The sequence below is a fragment of the Sinocyclocheilus grahami genome, unplaced genomic scaffold (genome assembly GCF_001515645.1).
Source record: "Sinocyclocheilus grahami isolate Dianchi unplaced genomic scaffold, SAMN03320097.WGS_v1.1 scaffold1002.1, whole genome shotgun sequence".
Classification (NCBI taxonomy): domain Eukaryota; kingdom Metazoa; phylum Chordata; class Actinopteri; order Cypriniformes; family Cyprinidae; genus Sinocyclocheilus; species Sinocyclocheilus grahami.
This window is the reverse complement of record NW_015506181.1, coordinates 120493-141941: the sequence shown is the minus strand read 5'-3', so window position 1 is coordinate 141941 and position 21449 is coordinate 120493. Positions and strand designations below refer to the sequence as shown.

The window sequence follows — 21449 nt, the reverse complement described above, 5'->3', positions numbered from 1 at the left end:
TTTGCATTAAAAATGACATAACTGAGCGAATGACACTTAATGACAGTTGTCATAAACATGCATAAAACCTCCTTCATATTCATGACGTGTCATGTCTTGATTATGTAGGTGTCATGTCATGATTATGAAGGTGTCATGTCAGTCTTATGCACACCCCTTCAAGTAAAGTGTAACCGCTCAAAATTACATGACTAATATTGGAACATACTTTGTTTGTGTGAAATGTAACAGAAAAAGACGGTGTCATGTTAGTCTTATGCACACCCCTTCAAGTAAAGTGTTACCTTTTGAGCTCAATGAAGGCTTGGTTGAGAACGTTATGTTTGGAGAGTCGTACCACCACACCACTTATGCTATTTCTGCTGTTTGTGTACCGTGTACATTTGACTAAATGTGCAGTATACAACCAGAGTACACAGCTGTACCATACAGCTCAATGCACTTGACTTGATGTCTGGGACAGAATTGACTATTTCTGTAATAAGTCATATTTTTAAAGTTATCACTTATATTCCAACATACATGTGTTACAGGGCTGAATAAAGACTTGTTGCAAGTGTTGTTGCCGTTTCCTGCCCTTGCGTAAAAGCAGTACACCTTAGCATACTTAAAAAAAAAAAAAGAGTACCTAGTATGGAATGGTTTTAGACAATTACAATGTTATTTCAAATGAAATGAAATTGTATTGCATTTTACATTTATATTAAATACAATTAGCTGAACTTCAGACTTTTATGTAGGACTTTATTTATATATGTCATTTCGGTCACACTTCAGTTTGGGGACCAATTCTCACCATTAACTAACTAATAGCTACCACTTTTGCCTCAGTAAACTCCTAATTTGCTGCTTATTAATAGTTAGTAAGATAGTTGTTGAGTTTAGGCATGGGTCGAATTAAGATAACTAAAATACAGTCCTGCAGAATATATGTGCTTTATAAGTACTAATAAACAACCAATAAGTTAGTAATATGCACGCTAGTTAATAGTGAGAATTGGTCCCTTAACTAAAGTGCTACCATAATTCCATATTTATTGCTACTGTCTTTGGAATACGGCATTACTGTCAATGTCATTTCTATTGAAATTTAAATACTAAATGCAATCTTGATAACACGCTACAGTTAAAATTCTATAAAATACTAAGTAATCACATTCTCAAAAGTCAACCGTCATTTCAAAGGAGTGTCTTCTTAAGAGCTGTGATGGTCTCAGTAGATCAGGTGAAGGTTGGAAACTCGTTCCACCACAGAGTAAATGTGAGAGCATACTGGAAAGCGACTTTGTACCTTGTTGTGATGGAACCTCCAGACGGTAGTGGAATACAGATGCTTAGGACTGTGCTGAGGCAGGAGAGTGCTGTTCTAGCGGTAGTTCTCATGGCCAAAATTAGAGCCTTGAGTTTGATATAGGGAGCTACAGAGGAAGTGAGACCAAAACTGTGTGATGTGGGCTGTATTTGGTTGACTGGAGATCAGATGTGCCATGTAATAAAGTGTGAAACTGCAAAACCAGGCAGTCATCATGAAGTGCCAAGTGAAATTTAAGTGGCAAATAAACAACTACGCACAAGTTCCTGACTGTCCTGACCTGCAAGATGTAGAAATGATGGGTTGGTTGGGATTACTAGGAGCTTTGCATACACAAGGTTGAGCTTAAAGGGTTAGTTCACCCAAAAATGTTGTTAAATTCTGTAATAATTTACTCACCCTCATTTCGATCCACACCCTTAAGACTTCTGTTTATCTTCAGAACACAAATGAAGAAATTTGAAATAGTCTTGCATCGTTTTTGTCCATCCATTGAGAATCCATGCAACCAAAACTGATGCATCAAAAAGTACACAAAAAGTCTTAAAGGGATAGTTCACCCAAAAATGAAAATTCTGTCATTAATTACTCACCCTCATGTTGTTTCAAACCCGTAAGACCTTCGTTCATCTTCGGAACACAAATTTAGATATTTTTGATGAAAGGTGAGAGCTCTCAGACCCTGCATAGACAGCAATGCAACTGTAATGTTCCCAGGTCCAGAAACGTAGTAAGGACATCGGTAAAACAGTCCATGTGACATCAGTGGCTCAACTTCAGTTTTGCGAAGCTACGAGAATATTTTTTGAGCGCAAATAAAACAAAAGTAACAATTTATTAAACAATTCTTCTCCCACCAATTTACGTCTTCCGCCATTTTAGAGTATCACAACACATCCTCACGCTTTCCCCTAAGCGTAAACAACACTGATTACGCATATTCGTTCATGCGCGCGCTTTCTCCGACGAACGCAAACAACACTGATTACGTCGATTGCGCTCTTGGGTACTCTCCAAAATGGCGGAAGACGTAACTCGGGGGAGAAGAATTGTTAAATAAATTGTTATTTTTGTTTTCTTTGCGCTCAAAAAATATTCTCGTAGCTTCGCAAAACTGAAGTTGAGCCACTGATGTCACATGGACTGTTTTACCGATGTCCTTACTATGTTTCTGGACCTGGGAACATTACAGTTGTGTTGCTGTATATGCAGGGTCTGAGAGCTCTCACCTTTCATCAAAAATATCTTAATTTGTGTTCCGAAGATGAACGAAGGTTTTACGGGTTTGGAACGACATGAGGGTGAGTAATTAATGACAGAATTTTCATTTTGGGGTGAACTAACCCTTTAAAGTAATTCATACTTTGTACAGATGTCTATTTGCACTTTTTGCTGAATCAAAGTTTTGGTTGCGTGGACTGTCAGTAAATGAAAGGAAGTCTTATGGGTTTGAAACGACATGAGGGCGAGTGAAAGATGATAGAATTTTTCATTTGGGTGAACTAACATTTTTAGGGGGTGTTCCTTCATCAAGGCTGATCTCCACAAACCAAGTATATCAATGCTGTTATTTTATAAAGAATCTTCTGCTATGAAACTGAGCTGGGAAGAGTGGGGTAAAAAGAACCTCCAGATATTTGGACAGATATGAGAGAAGCCGATTCAAAAAGAAAAAAGAACGGCAGGACATACTTTCAGGGCCAAAAACTACAGATTATGTTATGAATAGCTGCAGGGGAGGAATATAGACAGAGAGAAACACAAAAGAGCAACAGAGAGAGGGGAAAATATCTGTTCTGAAATACTGGAGTCATGTGGAGAACTGCTGCACTGGAGAAATAATTACGGAGGCTTAAGTTCAGCTCTGCAGAATGACCCTGAGCAGCCTTAAATTCCAGGCAGGAATGCTGAGCGAGGGGGCAGACCCTTCATCTTCATAATGTGTGTGTGGGGGGGGGGGGGGGGGGGGGGCAGAGCACTGAACTTTCTCCAAAAAACATATGTCAGTTCAAGTGGGAGTAACAGATCGTGCACAGATTCAGTTCTGAAACTGATAATTTCAGTTCCGCTTGGTATTAAAATAAAAGTTTCTGTTATGTTCTGTTACAGGGGTTTTCTGGGTTTAATAAAAGGTCATGTGGAGCATCTTGTCAATTATTGGCCCTACAGGCCTAAAATATTTTTACTTTTAATTTAAAATGTGCTTTCATTACTTTTTTTAATGTTTTTGTGATGCATTTCCCAACAGAATTCCAACATTGAACAGCATGACACAGATGCTGTCCGTAGAGGCAGAGACAATATAAAGTGGACCAATCATAGGTAAATGTAATCACAACACTCAATTTTAGCGGCTGTAGGAACAGAAGTCTCATCCTTCAGCTAAAAGAGCCAATAAAATATTTCACAAAGGTCATTTACTTTAAAAACTTACATGTACGTTAACTAGACCAGTGTGAAAAATAAAGTTTTTTAACAAGACTTGAGCAGACGTTATGAAACTACTGCTATCAGATTTATTATTTTTGATTTGAAACTTAATTTTTACAAACAGTCCTTACCCAGTCAAGTAGATACACTGTAAAACATGGTCCCACTTTATATTAAGTGGCCTTAACTACTCTGTACTTACATTTAAATTAAACATTTGGTACAATGCACTTATTGTGTACATACATGTTTTTACATGAAAAAAAAGTGTTTATATGGTGTTAGTAGGGAACTTATTTAATTTGAGTCCACTAAGAAAAAAAAAATCTTAATATAAAACCACAAACACTTAAAGATTAATAAAAAAGCAACCAAAACATGACTTTTATTCAAATCTTCGTAGATTGTCATTAATTAGTATAGCACACTTGATGTACTGAAGTACTTAGTAAAGAGATCGTCTCCGCATTAGTAACTCCACAGTTACTGTCTTTAAATAAAGCAGCAGAACATCAGTGTTTGTGGCTCATCATTGACTGAAGCACAAGCTCTACTCTCCAGCACAACGGTGACCCACAAAACTACATTAAACTAACAGATCTCTCTTGTGCAAAAAAACGTTAAAACAGTTCAGATTAATATTTACTCTCCTTATCGGTTCATGACTTTGCATAACTTTTTTTCTATGCACATTCACTAATATTTCAGTGAAATTAACTTGTTTTGTTTTGTTTGGTAAATCTGACTGTTATGTTTTACAGTATATTGCTGTTTTTTCCTTGAATTAACGGTAATCTACAGTGTGTTGCTGTAAATTAATTACAGTTTATTACTGTTAAATTACGTTTCATGCTGGGTTTTTTTTCATCTTACATATTTAACCCTTTAAACCCCACAACAAAAAAAATCCTCAGTTTTAAATGAACACTTATAATGTGTCCACACTACAGAGTGAAGCAGTGCTGAAGTTAATGACATAATTCTGTGATTAATTAAGGGATGATTGTGCATTAGTGATGAACAGCTGCTGTTAACAAGCAGAATCACTGAATGAAAGAGAAACACAAGAACTACATCTGACTTCAGCCACAGCCTTAGATGAAATCAACTGAAATAAAAGACATTAAATCTCTCAAGATCTGATTAAACAACTTCTAAAACAGCATCACCAGCTTCACTTATTACCAGACTGACTTTATTTGTGTCATACGTCTACAGAAGTGCTTATTGAGAGTTGCAGAGGTTTAGATGTTTTTTTTTTGGGGGGTCCAGATTCCTGTTTTTGAAAGTCAGTTTTGTTATTCAGGTTCAGGGTGCTCTAGGGACCTGTTGATTATTTTGTGTGATTCCCCTAGGTCACAGAATATACTAGAACAAACTATTTTTGGTTACACTTTACTTGAAGGGGTGTGCATAAGACTGACATGACACCTTCATAATCATGACATGACACCTACATAATCATGACATGACACATGTCATGAATATGAAGGGTTTTTATGCATGTTTATGAGGGAGGTGGGGGGGGTTTGTGGGTTTTTTTTTTGGGGGGGGGGGGGGCACTACCATGATGGAGATCAGTGTTTACTTTAGTTGGGCTCTTGAACCGTAACTTTATAATATTTACATTTCTTTGACTGCTGTGAAAATGTGTTTTTGGATCATGTTTACTATAGCAAAAAGAGCCAAAGGAAAAACAAAAATCTGGTGTTGTTGGTAGATTTGCGAAGAACAATCATCTTGTTGTTCCTGATTCACTAATTTTATCCAGAGTGTCTTCTTTTACTGAATATTAATACTAGGAATGCTCCGATCTGCCTTTTTCACCTCCGATTCCGGTACCTAGGGTTCGGTACTGGCCGATACCGATCCGATACCAGTGAAGTTTTTTTTCCTCATTTAAACTGATGCGTAGTGAATTATATCTGTGCAACAGTTATTGAGCCTTTCTTTTAACAGTTTTAAATTTCAGTTACTGTGCACATTAAAAACAATTTAGTCTTTTCCAGTGGTGGACGAAGTACACAAATCAAGTACTTGAGTAAAAGTACAGATACGTATAATAAAATATTACTCCAGTAAAAGTACTCCTTTTTCAATTTTACTCGAGTGAAAATACAAAAGTACTCGATTTTTTATGTACTTAAGTAAAAAAGTACTGATAGATAGATTTATTTTGCAATTTTATATAGGTTACTTATTTTACTTTTATATTAGCACATCTTTTTTTATAATCCTACAGCTCAAAATACCTGGGATTTTCCCAAAATAACCACTATATGGAGTCGAAATTACACTGCGATGTACCTGAGAGAAAACCGATCTGACCATCTGATTTTCACCAGTAAGAAAGAAGTGTTTTAAAGCTTGTTGTTTTGCAGAACATCACAGTTATATATGACATGAGAATAAGGCCTGAAGTTAGGAAGAACATTTTAAGGAAAATATAATTATATTTTCATAATGATTTTTTTCTTCTCAAACCTTGTCTGTGCTGTAAAAACACCCCAGGCCAAATGCCCCCCGAGGGCATCACTTCCCACTTTGATAATTACTGTAGTTACCATGTTCTGAACATCACATCCTTTCTTTTCCCTCAGATGTAATCTATCTAGGTGGTTGAATAAAAATATTTGGACTTTATATCTAAACATTAGCTCAACTTAGCACCAGCAAGCTTGTTAGCTAGACAGTTAGCATCAGCTAACAATATTTACTTATTTTCAGTATGGTTTTTCAGTTAATCCAAACAATATAAAAATGTATACTGTTGATAAATAATATAAAAACAGACATCACATAGGGCTAAATGCGTAGCATTTTAAGAAAAAAAATAAATAAAAAATCTCAGATTTGGATCGGCTCTCTCTGACCGATACCAGATCCGAGAAAAATGGCACAATCGGAGCCGATACCCGATATGAATATCGGATCGGCGCATCCCTAATTAACACTAAAGCAAAAGAGCAAGCACTGCTAAGCAATCAGTTATGAAAGACCGTTAAAACACATCACTCATAAAAAATAAAAAAAAGCTTTGTTACAATTTAGACACACACATCAAGAATCAGCATATGAATCACAACAACGATGACAATCAACAAAATAAATAAACAGATCAACTCTGAACATCACAAAACACGCTACTAAAACTCAACGCAACACAAAAACAAAAATGAAAGCACCTAGTAAGAATTCAAGAAAACAAGTGGACAATTCAGATAATTTAACGGATTAGTTATGTCCTGTGCTGGTAGCCAGCATGCATTGCAGCATGAAGCTTTTGATTGTCACCATTGTTGAGATTCATATGCTGGTTCTTAATGTCTCTCTTTGACTTGAATTACATAGCAGTTCAAAATGTTTTGAACATAAACTGGTTTTAATCCTTATTTTCTGGTTGTCACAACACCGCTCAATCTCATGCTGTGAACATAACTCATTTAATGATACTCTGATACTCTAGTCCAGCAAGACTCTAAGTCAGTCTAGTAGCTGATGACTATGTTTATTAGAAATAGCCAACAGCAACTGACCAACCATAACAATGTGTTACAATTTAGACACACACATCAAGAATCAGCATATGAATCACAACAACGATGACAATCAACAAAATAAATAAACAGATCAACTCTGAACATCACAAAACACGCTACTAAAACTCAACGCAACACAAAAACAAAAATGAAAGCACCTAGTAAGAATTCAAGAAAACAAGTGGACAATTCAGATAATTTAACGGATTAGTTATGTCCTGTGCTGGTAGCCAGCATGCATTGCAGCATGAAGCTTTTGATTGTCACCATTGTTGAGATTCATATGCTGGTTCTTAATGTCTCTCTTTGACTTGAATTACATAGCAGTTCAAAATGTTTTGAACATAAACTGGTTTTAATCCTTATTTTCTGGTTGTCACAACACCGATCAATCTCATGCTGTGAACATAACTCATTTAATGATACTCTGAATGAGTCCAGCAAGACTCTAAGTCAGTCTAGTAGCTGATGACTATGTTTATTAGAAATAGCCAACAGCAACTGACCAACCATAATAATTCTGCAATAACTATTGCATTCTAAAAACAAAGATACAGCAATCAAACAAAAACTAATGTTCCAAAGTCAAGGGTCAGGAGCCCAACTAAAGCAAACACTGATCTCCACAATGGTAACGTTAAACGAAACAATAAAGCAACATCATCTAAACCTCTGTTCATTCTCAATAAGATCTTCTGTAGACGTCTCGCAGAAATAAAGTCGGTCTGGATATTAATGAATGAAGCTGGTAAAGCTATTTGTAGAGCTGTTTCTCTTCAGTTGATTTGATCTAAGGCTGTGGCTGAAGTCAGATGTAGTTCTTGTGTTTCTCTTTTCTTCAGTGATTCTGCTTGTTAACAGCAGCTGCTCATCAGTGTCTGAATTCACTCATTAGTGTTCATTCTCTCTGTCAGGTGGACTGGATTAGTAAACTCATGTAGGGAATAGTGAATGAGGGTGTAGGGTGTGATTTGAAACACAGCCTCTGAGTTTGACCGCTGTTTATTCACAATATATAGCAGCAGGCTGCTTTCTCGAAAATGAAAAATATTACCCAGAATTTTAATGGATAACAGCTTGTTACTGTCAAAATTTGGCCGTTTTTTTACAGCAATTTTTAACAGTGTAGGAGTTAGAGGAGAACGGGGTAACATGAGCTACTTTAATGATTTTACGGCAAAATAAATTAATAATAATACAAATAATAAAATAAAATAAATACATTTATTTGTTCCAAATAACAGTTACTGTATATTTCAGGTTGTTGTGTACCCATGAAAATTAAAACAATTTATTAAATTATGATGGTTTTAGAACAATGTCTTACTAAAAGAAAGATAGTTGTATGGTACATCTTATCCTAAGGTAGGGTTACATGCTGATTACACTAAATCAAACAAATTCAAGATCATTTTTAATTTTTTAAGTCAAAATTCATACTTTTAAGTATGTTTGTGTCCTGTTGTTCAACATGTCACCTAAACATTTTCAGTAAAGACTACTGTGATCTTTGTGGGTCAGCAACAAATAATCTATGAATAAATTTGATTTTGTGTGTGTATATGTATATATATATATATATATATATGAAGAGTTCATTTGCAAAAACAGATAACTCAGATAAACAGATAATATGTTCAAAAATCATGTTTTTTAATTTTTTTAAATTAATATCAATCAAACTGCAGTTGGATTGTTTTGGATGGAAGCCCGTTTCTGCCACTGAATAAAAAAATAAAGAAGGTAAAGAGTTTTTAATCTCACAATTCAGACTTTTTTTTCTCTGAATTGCGAGTTTATAACATATCAGTCTCCACCCCATCCCCCCCTCAAAATTGTATGTTAACTCGCAATTCTTGTGAGATACAAATTGTGAGATACAAATTGTGAGATACAAAATCCCAGTTATCTTTCTTTTTTTTTTTTCAGTGGCGGAAACGGGCTTCCATAGTTTTGATTAAATAATAACAACAACAAAAATACAGCTAACTAACACAATAAAATGCAATAAAAACCACGATAACACCATAAAAAACATGATTTATGAAAATTAATAAAAAGACGCCAGAGTTATGTTTTTGCAAATAAACTCTCAATATATAAAGCATGTTTGTGTGTGGCTTAAACTACATAAATAAATACAATTCTACCAGGAATTTATTATATAACATTTCTCCCCTACACTCTTAAAAATAAAGGTGCTTCACGATGCCATAGAAGAACCTTTTTGTCTAAATGGTTCCATAAAGAACCTTTAACATCTGAAGAACCTTTCTGTTTCACAGAAGGTTCTTTGGGGTGAAAAAAGGTTCTTCAGATTATAAAAAGGTAAGAAAGAGATGGTTCTTTAAAGAACCTTTGACTGAATGGTTCTTCGTGGAACCAAAAATGGTTCTTCTATGGCATCGCTTGAAGAACCTTTTGAAGCACCTTTATTTTTAAGAGTGTACCTACACAGAAAATATGTGTTTGGGGTGTCACCATGATGTAACTTGCCTTAAAGGCACCTTGATGGAGCTTCACACATACAGGTATGCAGATGCTTTCACACTGTCTGGACATAAAACACTCTAAAGGAACGCCAGACTCACCTTGGTTCATGACCACGAGGCTGCCAGTCAGAAGAGCAACACAGTTGGTGGGTTGGTGGTTGTGGAGGTACTGGAATCCCCAGCCGCGGTGGTAAGATTTCTCATACATGTATCGTGAAGCATTCCCAATCACCTGCAGGAAGCGCTCCTGCTGAACTTTACTGAGGTACTCGTACAGGAAGTCGTATGCTGTAGCAAAGCCGACCAGAGAGTGAGCTATGGGAACCTCATCCCACGGAGCATCTTTCACCATCCTGAAACAAAACAGCTGCTTTTAAAACTCGGAAACACTTAATCTCACACAACATCTCATAGCAACCAAACAGTGTTTGCTTAGTCAGACAAATACATTTTTCAGCCCTTTTTTTTTAGAGAGAGAGCTTAGAAAAACAACAATTGCAGTGCTTTTATAAGTAAGCCTCTGGATGGCTTTTGAGAGGAAAGCTGCTCTAGTCTGCTAACTAAACAGATATTAGATTACCAAATTCTTGTCATTTGAAGTGACCAAAAGAAAAATGCTGATATCAATTACTGAAGTTATGATCAGAAGATCTGTCATGTCTGGCTATATAGAGAAACTCTCTGCTGACTGGTAACTGGATTGAAGTTTTTGTTGAGAAAAATACTGTAGGTTGGTTAAACTGACAATCAAAACATTTGTATTACAGTGGTGTTAGCGGTAGTACTTCAAAATTAAACTTAACCAAACTCCACATACAAATAGGTGGGTAGGAATAATTATGTTTATTATCACTTTAATTTTGAGAATTAATTGCAACACATTAAAGTAACAATTTCTTTTTTTCTAGTTAATTTTTAACAAAACCGATTCTTTTAATTCAGCAAAGAATAAGACGAGTAGTAAATATCATTAACAAATTTTAGCAATGTATACAGTAATTGACAGGTATACAACACTTTAAATAAATTATGAAACACTAACCTAATAGACACAGAGCAGTAGGTCAGAATAATTAAATATTCAAAAGTACTAATATAATACATTTATTTTGTGTTTTACCAAACATGACAATAGACATGAAATATGGCTTGGGATGCAAATGTTACCGTTTTATCAATCTTTTATACCATTGCAATTGCTTTTAATAATAGAGCTTATTCATATTAATACATAGATAAACAATGTCCATATAGATTAATGTCCACACTACAGTATATTTGAGCATTTAAGAGACAAGTGAAGTGCATTTCAATCGCAATTCACAGGACGGTATTAATATCTAGAAGTGAAATAGAGGAAAAAAGTATATAGCTGCTTACAAACCTGCATGGGCTGTGTTTTTTAAATTTTTGGTAAGAAAGAAGAATTTATGTAATGTAAATGTTCATATTTAAGCTTCTAAAGAGCAGTGGATGCTGTAGATCTGAATCTATACCTACACTCTGGAGTGTGAGTAATAATGACAACAATGTTATGAGTTCCAGAAGTTGGAGGTTTGCGTTAGGCTGGTCCTGGTTGGCCACTACATGCTGGCGGCAGTGTAAATGAGAGTGCAGAACCGCAGCAGTTAACCCAACCATCCACACAGCTTAAACAGAAACTCCAGCACTCATCTGAACACACTGGAGTAGGCAAGGAAAAACTTGCACTATGAATATTTAGGACTTGGAAATATGTTTAAGAGCTGTGCACACATATGAGAACTAAAAACCACTCTAACAGAACTCCAAATATACAAGCAACAGAGACCCTAACAGTCTGGCTTATGCATATAACTCAGGTTCCCTGAATGAAGGAATGTGACGCTGCTTCAGTAGCCAGTGTGGGAGCTCTGCCTAAAAGTGAATCATTCCACAGAATCATCGCGATTTAGTGTTTCTGAATAAATCGGATGAATGAATGATTCAATGATTCATTGCCATGACTCAAGACTTGCCCCCACCTATTCAAGGACAGGAACTAACTTGTATAATTAAAAAAAACGCCATCCATAACTGTTCACAAGTGTTTAAGACAACTGAAGATGCACCCCAAAGAGCCATCTTGCAATTCTTGTTATGCAAGAGGCAGAGGTCACACACTTTCAGAATAAGAACGAATGTGTCGGAATTAAATGATGACAGTGGAATCTGGGTCAATGTGATTCGCAGTTCAGTGAACAAGTAAAATCCACTGGCTAATTTTTGTGTTGGTTATTGAATACATGGAAACCAGATTTTGTGGGGACAGCAATTAAGCCTTTGATAAATTTGATGGGCTACATGTCTAAGCTTTCAGAGGGTTATCCCAAGGGCTTCAAACTTCTAAAAGGCCCTGCATTCTAAAACTTAGAACCGTCTTTAAAAGGACAGTTCACCCAAAAATGAAAATTCTGTCATCATTTACTCAACCTCAAGTTGTTCCAAAGCTGTAGGGATTTATTTCTTCTGCTGAAAACAAAAATAAACATATTTTGAAGAATTTGGACAAACATTTTTTTCATTCCTTGGAAGTCAATGGGTACCAGCAACTGTTTGATTACCCACATTCTTTAAAATTTTCTCTTTTATGTTGAACGAAAGAAGAAGAAAAAAACTCGTACAGGTTTCCAACAATGTGAGGGTGAGTAAATCATGACAGAATGTTCTTTTTTGGGTGAACTATCCCTTTCAGAGCATTTCTGAGATGTTACTTTTACGCATATTAGTCCAGATCAAAGTCTGCAGTTCATTTGTGCCAATCATATAGGAACATATTTATCTTCATAAACTTTAGCAGTGATATCAGAGGCAAGGCAAGCGCATAAGAAGCATCAGGTACAAGTTCAGACATATCAGAGGCGAGTCTAACTGTCACTCACTGCATTCGAGGCTTTTGAGGTTGTAGTGTCAGAGGCAGGTTTGGCTTGTCAGCATTTTAGAGATAATTTACAGGAAGCAATATGGTTTCTGCAAAAGTATTATCAAAACGATCAAGCTCCAGACTGTTAAAGGTACAGTGACAGTGAACACAAAGCAGGCTATGCACAAAACCTGTGTGCAAATGTTTTCACGCAGAAATCCTGATTCATCAAGACATTCTCATGATTTTTTTTCTACATGTAAACTCAAACCACACGCTTCTGAAAAAAGAATCATTGTGGAATTAGAAACATGGAATGTGTTAAAGGGGTCATATGATGTTGCTAAAAAAATAACATTATTTTGTGTATTTTCCACTCAACTTTGTTAACATGCTTGGATACAGCACTCTGTGAACAGCCCGCTTCTTTGGCAATGAATGTTTGTGGCTCCTTGTGAAGGGTGTCAATGATTGTCTTCTGAACAACTGTCAGATCAGCATTCTTCCCCATGATTGTGTAGCCTAGTGAACACAACTGAGAGACCATTTTGAAGGCTCAGGAAACCTTTGCAGGTGTTTTGAGTTGATTAGCTGATTGGCATGTCACCATATTCTAATTTGTTGAGATAGTGAATTGGTGGGTTTTTGTTAAATGTGAGCCAAAATCATCACAATTAAAAGAACCAAAGACTTAAACTACTTCAGTCTGTGTGCATTGAATTTATTTAATACACGAGTTTCACAATTTGAGTTGAATTACTGAAATAAATGAACTTTTCCACGACATTCTACTTTATTGAGATGCACCTGTATACTGTCTTTTTACACGTTGCGTTGCATCGCGCCGCATAAACATAAAACCATGTCTGCATTTGTGATCGGAGAAACGACAAACAACAAGCGCTACTCTACACTGCCCAAAACTTGGGTTTGAATCGTCAGTGGCAAATCCTTTAAATATGAAAACGTACTTACAGGCTGTGTACCAGACCAGACTGTCTTTGCAAAGTTGGAATTGCCCCACTTTATAGAAACAGCCATTGTGCACAGACACATTGTAGTCTACTCTACCAGGATCAGGAAACAGTCCTCTGTAAAATGCACTGCACACATCTGAACTGTTCTGGAACAGTGTTGTAAATACAACTTAGCCACTGATTTCTTGTTGTGTCCTCTTTTGGAAGACCAAACAAAGTATTTTTGCTTTCGGAATGAAACACAGCGTCTCCACAACATTTGGGCGGTGTTATGCAAATCCTCCCACATCGTGACGTAGACATGTGGGGGCGTGTTTAAACTAGGCATTTTAGGAGGGCGTGGACGAGTCTTAACTTTTATAAAGAATATCTCTTTGGGTCTGAGACTTTAGTCTTTGCAACTTTAGGCATCTTATCTATGCACAAACTGCTTTTATATAAAAGAAATTGTGGCCCTATGTAGCAACTATATTTCTTACCTATTGCAGAGTATCAAACATGATTTGTGTTATAGTTGGATCTGGGATAGTTTCTGAACAAAAACTCAGCTAATCAAGTGTAGCCTATGCCTGAATAAAAGGTGTTTATTGTGTTTCATCTGGGTTTGAAAACAGCGCAATTGGCTTGCCACACACAGAGTGCATCTTTATGCAATGCAAGTCACTTTGGAAAAAATACTGATGCAGAAATGTAGATACGTTTGCAGAAAGTAACAAATGGCTATATAGGAGAGGTTCTGCAGACTGGAAATGGAAATTAAGTTTGGGTGTGTATTAGGGATGGGCGTATCGATCCAAAGTATCGATATATCGATACTGACGTGAGTATCGAAAGTATCGATACTCAAACAAAAAATATCGATACTAAGGTGCATTTTATTTACCAGTGATTTTGTTTATTTAACAATAATAATAATAATAATAATGCGTACAATATGCTTTTTTATGCATAATAGTAACCCTAGAATGTGATCAAACAGTTTAAAATAGCTGGGCTAAGATATATAACAATTTTTAAGACTGCAGAAATATGTTAATTCAGTATACACATAACCCACTGGTTACAATTGTGACTGACCATAAAATAAAAATTCACACACACTAATTATTGATTATTTCAAAGGGTTACTAATGACACATCATTTGGATATTTTCATGTCTGGGAAAAATTTGGGATTAAACGGGTTAAAATGCATTTTAAACAAAGTTAAGTGGTTTTCATTACCCTTTTTACTCTTAGTAATGTAAAAATTTAATACATTTCATAATTTAAAAGTTTAGAGCATAAGTATCGAATCGGTATCGATATCGACAATACTGCCTTGAAAAATATCGGTATCGTATCGAAAATAAAATAAGGGGTATCGCCCATCCCTAGTGTGTATTATATTAGTTCATAACCAAACACACTCTCTTAGAACAATCTGAATTCATCAACATTAGAAAGAGGATATTACCAAATTTGTGTATATGCACCTGTTGTAAATATGGCAAATATTTTGTGTGAGAACCTAATCTATGACAGAACTTATGATAGCAAACTACGTGTTGTGGGTTATTTAGTTGCCGATCATTTCTATCAAATCAACTAACTGGTGTAACTGGGCCTACTCACAGGTTTGAAGCAGCCTGTGCAGGTTTCAAATCAGCGTCAACTGCCGTAGAAGGTGGGCACACTAACAAGAATGGTAACCATAAAGACGGTAACTATTAGTGTTAATTACTAGTGTGCCTCTTGAGGTTTACCTACATAGCTCTTACTAGCAGGCCTCCATAATACTCATCTGCATAAACCACACTCCGGGTCACGGCACGTTTCCCAAAAGCATTGTTAGCTAACTAAGGTCGGAAGTTCCATTAAACTCTATTGGCAACTTATGACCATAGCTGCTTTTGGGAAATGCACCCCAGACCAGGATTTGAACTATAGCTTCAACCTGTGTAGACGGGCATGCTAACGAGGACTGCCAAAGACTGCGTTTACATGCACAGCTCTTACAATATGACCCTCATTACTAGGGCTGTGTGATATTGAAGAAAAATGCGATATGCGATACCTTGTTAAATAATGAGATTTTTGATATGCGATATTGCTTTGTGTGTAAAATCTATTTAAATTATATTTACATTTTTAAATGATCTTACCAATATATATCTTTTACATACTTTCTTGAAAAAGATAGCATCAATACAACTTCTAAAAGTGACCAGAAGTGTTTTAGCCAGTGCTGTCAAATGACTAATCGCGATTAAACGCATCCAAAATAAAAGTTTTTGTTTATGTAATATATGTGTGTGTACTGTGTATATTTATTATGTATATTTAAATACACACACATACAGTATATATTTTGAAAATATAATTTTAAAATAATTATATGTATTTACATGTATATATTTATATAATTTATATTATACATAAATATATTTAATATACAAATATAATATTTTTCTTAAATATATACATGTATGTGTATGTATTTATATATACATAATAAAATATACACAGTACACACATTATATAAACAAAAACTTTTATTTTGGATGCAATTAATCACGATAATCACGATCGAGTTGATTGAAAAATGGTTCGCGGGGTCTGTGTGTGTGCGCGGCGGCTATGAGCACAGAAAACTGAACAGATCACACGCTGTCCGTAATGCGGTTTGTGCGTGTGCTTCAGGTGTGTGTCAGACAGCCAGACGAGACGGCAAGGAGTTGTTTTCTGCAACTTTTTGAACTTAAGTCTTTTTAACATCAAGCTATTGTCTGTTACATGCGTCGACCTAAACCTTTGAATTTTTGCAACGTTTTGAAGCCTATTATTAAAATGATTCAGATATTGCATGCCGTTGCGATAAGCATATCGCGATATTTTGATAATTTCGATATATCGTGCAGCCCTACTCATTACACAGGCACAGCTTCTTTGAAGGCTATGCAGCACATTAAATGCATACGCTCAGACACAAATGCACACACTACTTTACCAGTTGGGCTGCGCAGCCATGCGCTCCATGTATTCCTTGGCTACGTCCAGTGCACCTGCGCGGTGTGGGTACAGCAGGCAGAACATAGAGAGCAGGCCTAAGTTGTTCCCATAGACTTCATTCCAGCGGGCACTAAACTCAGTAGGGTTCCAAGGGGGCAGATACTCCTCCGGTCGCTCCAGTATGGCCTCCCCGGCCTCCCGGATCTGTCGGGCCAAAGCCTTGTGCGTCCCCACCGCCGCCCGCTGCAGCTCCTCAACCTCTGCCTGGCCAAAATACAGCATGGGGTGAGTTCCCTCGTAGTTCCCTCCAAGGAACGGAATGCCTCCGCTGGGGTCCGCTTTAGCCAGAGCCGGGGACACTAGAATCCACAGTGCACTTATAAAGAACACTGTTGGTGCCCCACGGGTGTAAGTTCTCATTCTGGCATCAGAGAGGGAGAGACCACATCACCTTGCTCCCTCTCAGCTGAGGAGACAGAAAGAGAGAGACGTTATTGTCCCTGCTACACTGCTGGGTCTGAATGCCTGCAGTAATTAGAGCCAGCTGTAGGGCTGATCTCTCCGGGTTTTTCTATGCATTTATGAAACGGAGACGAAAGTTCACCCAGCCGCTTTTCTTCATCAGGCTCACAGGAAACCACTCATGCCTGAAAGCTATACGCAGCACTCAAAAACACAATTAATCAAAACTTTAAAGGTCAACATGTCTGTATGATGATAGTGGAGCGTTTGAGTAGAGTTTGAGCAAATCTTAACCGTCGCTGTTCCTGAACCACTTTCCAGAACACTCCTCCACAACCTGCCATGCATCGGTCAGATAAAACTAACTCATTTGCCTGATTATCATGGTCAAGTATGAGCCCCTACTATTAGATGCTGCACCATCTAATAGTTAGATTTTTGAACTGTTCCATTGTCAAAAGTCAACTAAAGGTCATTGCACATTTTCGCACGTTAAAAAATAAATACGTTGTGTCAATCATGTTTACACACTGCCTCCAAAACTTTTGTCCGTCATAAAAAATTTGGATCAGGTTAGATTTTCTGCATTTTCGCATCCGTAGCAAGCATTTTGAAAGGAAAGGATGACGAATACAAAAAAACCCACCCAAAAAAAAACCGCATATGAAAATATCAGACTTTTGATCGCATTTTTACGTAATAGTTATGATTAACAAACTCAAACATTTTTTTTACGTTTTATTCTACAACATAAAATACGTCAAAAATACCCAATTTTTTTAATCTTTGGCGTTTCTTGGAAAAGGCGGTTGCAGAGGTTCCCTGAGACATTAAACATCACGCCGAACAGGTAAATTCATCTACTTACTAGTCTGCTTTTACAGCTTTGTTGTTAATTCTCACACCCTTGCAAACTATTCCAATTAAAACAACCCAACTTGTACATTTTAAATTAAGATTAAAAGATTTGTCAGTGTCATCTTAGCAGTGGTGACGTTGAAGTCATGCCACCATGGCGTAGCCTAACTTTAGCTTTTTAGTACTTGTTGTATTTCAACTTACTTTTTTCATTTTTATTTTAAAGATTTATTTTTGGCATTTTCACCTTTATTACGATAGGACAGATCAGAGTTGACAGGAAGCGAAGTGGGAGAGAGATAGGGGCAGGATCGGGAAAGGTCTCCGAGTCAGGATTCAAACTCGGGACATCTGTAGCGCAACAGCACTGTATGTCAGCCCACTGCCCACAAGGTTATCGGCACCTCAACTTCATAATTTGTAAAAGTTGTGCTAGTTTGTGAAGATTATCCTGATGAACAAAACATGTAAGAATAATACATTTTTGTTGGCCACAGAGCTTATTTTCTGCAATAATCCAAAGGTGAATAGGAAAACACCATTAGCTTTATATATATATATATATATATATATATATATATATGGTTCCAGAGTAATTAGTCACATGCCATTTATAGCATCATTATTGGCTCAAAATAAAATATCCGAGTGGGGCATTCGTTAGTCTAGCAATTGCCATTGTGATGTTTGGGAATGTATCGGCACCTCAACTTCATAATTTGTAAAAGTTGTGCTAGTTTGTGAAGATTATCCTGATGAACAAAACATGTAAGAATAATACATTTTTGTTGGCCACAGAGCTTATTTTCTGCAATAATCCAAAGGTGAATAGGAAAACACCATTAGCTTTATATATATATATATGGTTCCAGAGTAATTAGTCACATGCCATTTATAGCATCATTATTGGCTCAAAATAAAATATCCGAGTGGGGCATTCGTTAGTCTAGCAATTGCCATTGAGATGTTTGGGAATCCGAATGTATAGCTTTCTCCAGGAATCACAGACCTCCTTGGTTTGAACAAACAAAGCCACAGTGTTTACACTTTTGAGGAAGCCTACCTACTTATAGATTACTTATAGCTGACTGAGAAAGCTGAGAAAGGTGAAAGTAAATGAATGTTCACCTTCAGTGAGTGATCAGGAAGACTTTAAAACAACAGCTGTCCAGACACAGAGACTGCTTACTATTTATTTGTTTTGATTAGCAGCGTTTAAGCTTGTTGTGTCTGAACTTGCTAATATTCAGCGAACCACAACCGCGTCTTTCCAAGAACAGGAATGTGAGCTCTCTGCTCCTCCTCCAGACTGACTAACACGCCGTTGGTCAAATGGAAAATTAGCTGGTCCAGTTTTATGGGGTGTCTAGACATGTGTCCAGCGCAGCTGGTATCTATTACCCCGGTCTTAAAACACACACACACACAAACCCTGCCTTTACTTCAAATATGATCCTTTCATGTTGCTCAATATATGAGTGATCTGATCACAACTTACGCTGCATCATTAATTCATAATTTCCTTGCAGTTAGTACGGCACTCATTGGATTCTAGAGAACTTTTTACAAAAGGTGAAACCAAACAGGGCAAGTCACCGCAGTGGCCCTTGACCCCTCAACTTCTGCATTCCAGCTAGGAAACACATGGTCAAACAACTAATGCTTGCATTAGCTGTGTGTGAAGGATCTGAGCGCACGCACACACACACACACACACACACACACACACACACACATTGTGTTTCCATGTTTTATGGGGACATTCCATAGGCGTAATGGTTTTTATACTGTACAAACCGTATGTGCTATTGCCCTACACCAACCCTACAACCTTACAGGAAACTTTCTGCATTTTTACTTTCTGAAAAAAACTCATTCTGTATGGTTTATAAGCTTGTTTCCTCATGGGGACCTCAAGAATGTCCCCACAAGGTCAAAATAGACTAGTATTACTAGACATTTGGTCCCCATAACGTGATAAATACCAGGTACACACACACAAAGCTGTAGAGAACAGGCTTGTTTTAATCCAGTTTGTCTCTTGAAGAAGAAAAAAGAAGTTACACTGTATGTCATTTCTAATGTCCTTCTATAAATCTATCATATAGAAAAAACACATGCTGTCAAAGACAGAGAAATCTAATTATGTTCTTCAGCTAACCAACATTTTACGTGGTTATCTATATTGTAATTATAACCTCCAGTCATGTTTTTTTTCCTTCATAAAAATGATGACATTTCCAATGCAAGTCACGCTGACTGATAGCAAATATCCCAAATGAAAGATCTACGAAAACATTAAGGCATTAAAAAAATTAAACACGATTTAAATAAAGCGATTTATCAAATGTAGCCTATGCAGTATAGTTAACAGGGAAAACAAATATCTTTAACTTTTTTTTTTTTTACTTCGTTTGAGGATTCAATCTGGACTTCAAAACGCTCTTTAAAGTTCAAAACATGAAAACTTATATCAAAGCGTAAGAAAAGTTATGAGTTCGGTTACCTCTCAGATCCACTGGCGTTATCTTAACCTTGCCAAAAAACGCCGATCTCATGGGTCTCATGCCTGATGGAAAGCAGCCGCGGGCCTGAAAGGGTTTGTCGTCAATAGATGCGCAGGAACGCAATCAGCTGCGCAGTAAGAAAGTCACTAAACCAACGTCACATCTGCTGGAGGAGAGGGAGGGCCACTTTCAGTGTAGCCTGTATACAATAACCAAGCCTCTTAAAAGACATGGAAACCTTTATAATTCAATTTGGGTAGTGGATATTATTATCCTTGAGAGTTGTGGTTTTGACGTTCTACCATCTAAATTTTAATGGATTACTATATATACACTATATAGTATAGAATTACTAAATGTATTCACACACACACACGTTTATTTTGACCATAATTGAAATATTGAATTGAATAATACAACCCAGTGCTGGGTGAAATATGGACAAACCCAGCAATTGGGTTGTTTTGACCCAGCGGTTGGGTTACTACCCAGAAGGTTGGGTTAAACATTTAACCCAACCGCTGGGTCAAAACGGCCCAATTGCTGGGTCTGTCCCTATTTTACCCAGCACTGGGTTGTATTTAACCCAGCATTTTTTAGAGTGTAGTTCTTAAATTTATGTCACATGACTATTTAAAATGAACTAGTGTAGGGAAAATAAACAAACAAAACATATTGACACATTATAACTTGTCACAGGACCTAAGAGCTTTCCTCTTATATATTCTTGCAAATTTGATCCCACCATCCTGAATGTAATAATAATAATAATAATAAAAAAAGATCTTGTTTGGTCTATACATGTCAACTATCCAAATACACACTCTAAAAAATGCTGGGTTAAATACAACCCAGTGCTGGGTAAAATAGGGGCAAACACAGCAATTGGGCTGTTTTGACCCAGCGGTTGGGTTACTACCCAGAAGGTTGGGTTAAACCGCAAAACAGCCCAATTGCTGGGCTTGTCCCTATTTTACCCAGCACTGGGTTGTATTTAACC

The 21449-nt window shown here is 36.7% G+C and overlaps 1 protein-coding gene across 1 annotated transcript in view; it reads right to left on the bottom strand.

Moving 5' to 3' along the window:
- Positions 1 to 20543, bottom strand: part of LOC107565442 (dermatan-sulfate epimerase-like) — a 31047-nt gene extending 10504 nt beyond the window's left edge. Inside the window, exons 1-3 of the mRNA XM_016250683.1 lie at positions 20449 to 20543; positions 16621 to 17088; positions 9873 to 10126 (exon numbers count right to left, since the gene is read on the bottom strand). Coding sequence (XP_016106169.1) covers positions 9873 to 10126; positions 16621 to 17042 — 676 coding nt within the window. The 5' untranslated portion in view covers positions 17043 to 17088; positions 20449 to 20543. The remainder of the gene's footprint in view (positions 1 to 9872; positions 10127 to 16620; positions 17089 to 20448) is intronic.
- Positions 20544 to 21449: the final 906 nt, after the last annotated feature.